The sequence below is a fragment of the Passer domesticus genome, chromosome 5, assembly GCF_036417665.1.
Source record: "Passer domesticus isolate bPasDom1 chromosome 5, bPasDom1.hap1, whole genome shotgun sequence".
Taxonomy (NCBI): domain Eukaryota; kingdom Metazoa; phylum Chordata; class Aves; order Passeriformes; family Passeridae; genus Passer; species Passer domesticus.
This window is the reverse complement of record NC_087478.1, coordinates 33045550-33050458: the sequence shown is the minus strand read 5'-3', so window position 1 is coordinate 33050458 and position 4909 is coordinate 33045550. Positions and strand designations below refer to the sequence as shown.

Below are 4909 nucleotides of genomic sequence, written 5' to 3'. Positions count from 1 at the left end.
GTTGCATTCATGCTGGAACCTTGTTTGTCCTATTCTGAATCTGGAGGTGAAGAATGCAAAAGCAGCAGAAGTGCACTTTAGACCATGGAAAGGAGTGTGTTTCATAAAGGACAGCAGCAGAAGGAATGTTTAAATCTCTACAAGTCTGTATAGAACATCATGGCAAACTCAGTGGTTACTTTAGAAGAATACCAGAAATGAGTTGACTGCTGCACTGACCCTTTAACCACAAGATAAGATTTTTTTTCAGATGGTGTGTAAGAACAGGTTTGAGCCACAACACATATTCCTCGACCAGTACTGTAATTTCCCCCTTTTCCCCAGCCACGTGTAAATGAAACTTCATAGTCTGCCACGTAAACGTTACCCATTGATGAACCACTGAAAATTTTTCCAGGACCATGTTTTAGCACGCTTTCGAGGGATTCCCTTGATTAGCCAAAAAACGAAGGGTTCTTATCTAACACTATCTTGTCTAAATATACACAGCCTATGACGATGAAATAAAAAAAAATTCAAGACCAGGTATAAATACCACTGACAGGATGATGAAGTTCAGTCATCTACTTGCTTCTAATAGAAGATTTAACTATTAGAAGTTGAAGCTCTCTGCTCTTAGACCTCCTCTCCCAGAACTAATCTGAGCAGTTTAACTAAACCATCATAAAGAAAATGGCTTTCCAAACCTATAGCTTATTTGTTCTGTCTGTCATCATGATTTCTTTTGGACATGTTGAAAATACACTGAATCTTCTTCAACTTCAAAATGATATAGACAAACTGAAAGCTGATTTTGTAAGTATAGTCTTCTACTTCATTTCTCTTCTCCTGCTGCTTATGCTTTACATATAGTCCAAACCTGAGCACTGCTTGACATACTCAGTATGTACCAACAGAGGGTAATCATGGAAATAATTTTTTGATCATACCTTTTTAAACAAGAATATGGATAATTTTTTTGTTTTACTAAGTTCTTTCATTTACTTGATTCAGTTATTGTAGTAATTTGCATTTATTTTAGGGATGTTCTTTCTTTCACAATAGCTTCTTCTAGCTCAATTCAGCTTTGATTACGTGGAATACTTTGGAACAAGAAATCTTAATGCAATTTATGGTTAATATGTTAATCTTTATTCAGTTCTGACTAGATGCAATTCACTGACTTTTAAATTTTATGTTAGTAATGTCAGTGGGAGATTTAGTACTACTTAGCAATATAAAAAAATTGGAGATGAACTTTTGCTTTAACAAATGCATTTGCTACTTATTTTAAGTTGTAGCAATGTGCTACTCAAAGGTGATTTCTACCTCTTATTCTTTTGCATCCTCCAGTCATTTTACTTCCACATGTGTGTCTGTGATCTGGCATGGGAATGTAATTTCACGATATTCTTTCTTGTCAAACAGAATTTTGGTAACTTGATAACTGTAATGTTAATTCACCAATATTCATCTGGGAGGCATTAAAGTAGTACACAGCTGATTTCAGCAGGGATTAGTCACAGAGACAGCAGATTTACAATAGAGTCACTTTTAATTAACAGCTTTTATTTTCAATATATTTTTGTTGGGATTTTTCCCCTCTAAATGCAAGGAAACAACTGAAACAGTCTGCTCCTATTTTCAGCTCTGACTTTTCCATGATTTTGTCATAATTCTGTGCAAATGACAGTTGAAATTCAGTAGTCAGAGAACCACCCTGAAGTGATAAAGACTAGTGTGATACTTCAGTGTTTGCAGGAAACTGGCTGTAAAAGTGGCATTATGTCTTAAATTTGTCATTAGCATAGACGAGGGAGAGTCTTAATAGAATATATATAATCCTGTGGAAGAGATCCTGAGCCATGGTGAGCTTTTTGTACTGACATTAAAACTTTGCTCCATAGCAGGTACTCCCCACCTTTCAGAAGTAGAAAAAATCTGTTTGGTAGTGTGCTCAGCATGGGGAGCAAATCAGCCTAGGAGGCTTCTGTCAGACTGCAAGTTTTCTCTTTGCATTCTCTGTGTTTGAATTACTGAGCAGACAGAAGAAGGAAATAGTCAGTGTTGTATACAAAAAGGAAAAAAAAGACACACAGAAGAGGAAATGATGCAGTTTGTCTTTCCTTGGTAGGAGAGTTCTATTGCTCTTTTTTTCCTAGAGCCTGTTGCCAACATCTGATGGTTAAACTCCATCCCTGTGAGCCTCACTGTAGCCCACTAAACCTGCATATCCCCATTCCTGAGGGTGGGCTACAGGGATATTCTCCAGTTCTGCAAATTGTAGTTTCCTGCTAAAACCAGCTCATTCTTGTTCCATATGAGATTTTACTGAGACTGTATGAATTTAGGCTCACAGATTACAAACTGCTGGACTTTGACTTACCAGAAAACCTGCCAAGATCAGACCTAATGATTTTCTAGCCAGTTGCCGTGCTTATGAGCTTTTATTTTCATCTGTCAATAACAAAAGTTACAGGGAGCATTTGGGAAAATAGATGTGCTAAACATCTCTATTCAGATGAGTTGTAGCAGGAGAAGATGTTGAAAAGAGGACAAATACCATTTCTGATACCAAGCAGCCAAGCAATGAGATTTTGGTGGTTAGAAAAGTGAAAGCATTGGGAAAACATTGGGATTGCCAGATGTGCAAAAATCTGAATTTTGATGCTCTTTTGAATAAACAACAAAAATTTGCCTTGTGATAAATATTGTTTATGTAATATAGATGTTTGTTCTTTTTTGCAGAACTCAAGTCATTCTGATGTAGCTGATGGTGGACCTATTTTTACGGACAGGCTGTCAAGCTGGACAGAGGTGAGTCAAAACCAGATATGATGAAGCATCTCAGGCACTTTTTTTTGGTACAAATCAGCTCCCAGAACCAGCATAATTAGCTGCAGTAGAATGAACATGAGCAGGGCTCTCTTTGGTAGCTTGGAAATGAGACAAAAATCCCCAGAAAAAGCTTTATACTGCATCGTGAACTGACCCAGAGTTACAATCATGACCAGGAGATGAGTTGCAACATCTTCTTTATCATCTTGTTCCAAGCAGCAGAGACCCCTGTATGCTGTGTTTTATCTTCCTTCCTTCCTTTCCCTACTGGTGGGCACAGACCTTTCTTTTTGATCGTATTTTTCAACAGAGAAATGAAAAGAGGATCATCCTGAGTCAGATTATTTCCATGTACTTGAAAATGCTTGAAAACACTGACAGGTCAAAGGCTCATGTCAGGAACATATCTGAGGAGCTCCATACTCTGAAGGAAAGCCTTTCTGATGGCTCAAAGAAGATAGAAGATCTCAAGGACCTGACAAAACTTCAGGTAAGGCTCTTCCTTTGCCTCCAAGGCTTGTAGCATTATATTTTCTAGTTGAGATCTGAGTGTGATTTAAGCTAATAACACTTCAGTAATGTATATGGCAATCCCTGTGTAGCTCAGTTCATGCTGAAAAACCAAATATTTATTTCCAGCTGCAGGGGCTGCTGCAGGTCTACAGTGTGGGGTAGCTCTGAGTCTTGCTGCAATGTGGCACAGAGGTGCTGGCAGCACTGTCACACCAGAGCTGCCACTGACACAGCCCTTTGTGGCATAGAAATTGGTTGGGAAAGTTGTGCCTGGCTATGGAATGCTCCGTGGCTCTGGGAGCACTTGGCTCGTGGTGCTCGTGCCAGTGGCCTCGACCTTCTCAGAGGTCTGCAGACAATGCCCCAGTGCAGTCAGCTGCTTTTAACTGCAGGGGAGCTCTGGTTCAGAGTGTGGCTGGTCTGTGGCAGGCTGCAAAGTAGCACAGAAAGTGGAAAACAAAAAACCTGTGACACAGTCGCTCTTTGATACAGGAATTAGGTAGTAGGGAATTGAAAATTGCAGATGTTCTTCTGGTTTACCCTGGTAGCAGGGTAGCCCATGTGTTGTGGTCAGTAAACAATTGTAGCTCTTGGAATGACTTTTGTTCCATTTGTTTCTTGCTTATTACAGATGAGTGACTTGAAAGTTCAGCGCAAGGCTGTAAATGAGCTGTTCAGCGTCTTACAAAAACTGGGGGATACCTCAAGTTCTCACAAAAGAAAAAGAAGCCAGTTTCAGAGGCTGTGCAAGTGCTAATGCCATCTTAGGATCTTCTGTACTGAGCTACTGTGCAAATCTTGTTGGGACAAGATTTTTTTAATGTCAGTTTTCTATTGATTTTTATACATTTATTTATTAATATTTAAGAGTCTTAAGTAATTATTTATAAAGAAATACTAATCAAAGTATTTATACGCCCTAATATTATATAAGAAATGACTTTGTCTTAAAATCCTGTCTATTTGTTATATGTTGTTGACCTGAAAACAGAGAATGAGGCAGTGTTTACCCAGTTCCATATGGAAATCCTGAAATTACTTTATAATGGTACCCAGCTTTCCACCTGGTGCTGTCTTGAGAGAGGGATGCTATGAGATCAGTCTCATCTATTTGGCATGGAGATACAAGCACCAGTATGGGGAAGTTACTCTAGTCAGGAAAACATATTTATGTCTGCTTACTACTAAACATATCTAAATCCAAACCAAGCAAGCAGACATGCTTAAAAATAAGCAAATATTGAAGAAAATTTCTGAACTAGAGGACTAATGGTTAATTGCTGGTTACTATTATTATTATTATTATTATTATTGTTATTATGCACTGAAGTTACCAGGAGGGCAGTCTACTTAATATCTCAGGAGAATGTGACTAACTGTATTGCACTGATTTAACTTAAACTGTCAGATTTTAAAAACTTCTGTTGTTTTGGTTTTTTTTTGTACTGAACCATTCAAATGTGTCTGTTTAATTTATTTGGAGGTAATAGTATGAAGTTTTTATCTCAAAGACTGCATTTTTGCACTGGAATATTATTAAAACTTTGGATTTTTCAGTAGAGATTTTAAAAAAATTGAA

At 37.9% G+C, this 4909-nt stretch overlaps 1 protein-coding gene across 1 annotated transcript; it reads left to right on the top strand.

The window, feature by feature from the left end:
• The first annotated feature begins 616 nt into the window (after positions 1–616).
• Positions 617–4123, top strand: IFNG (interferon gamma). The gene is made up of 4 exons (XM_064421563.1): positions 617–795; positions 2728–2796; positions 3128–3307; positions 3962–4123. The coding sequence occupies exons 1-4, from the start codon at positions 673–675 to the stop codon at positions 4085–4087; spliced, it is 498 nt and encodes a 165-aa protein (XP_064277633.1). The 5' UTR covers positions 617–672; the 3' UTR covers positions 4088–4123.
• Positions 4124–4909: the final 786 nt, after the last annotated feature.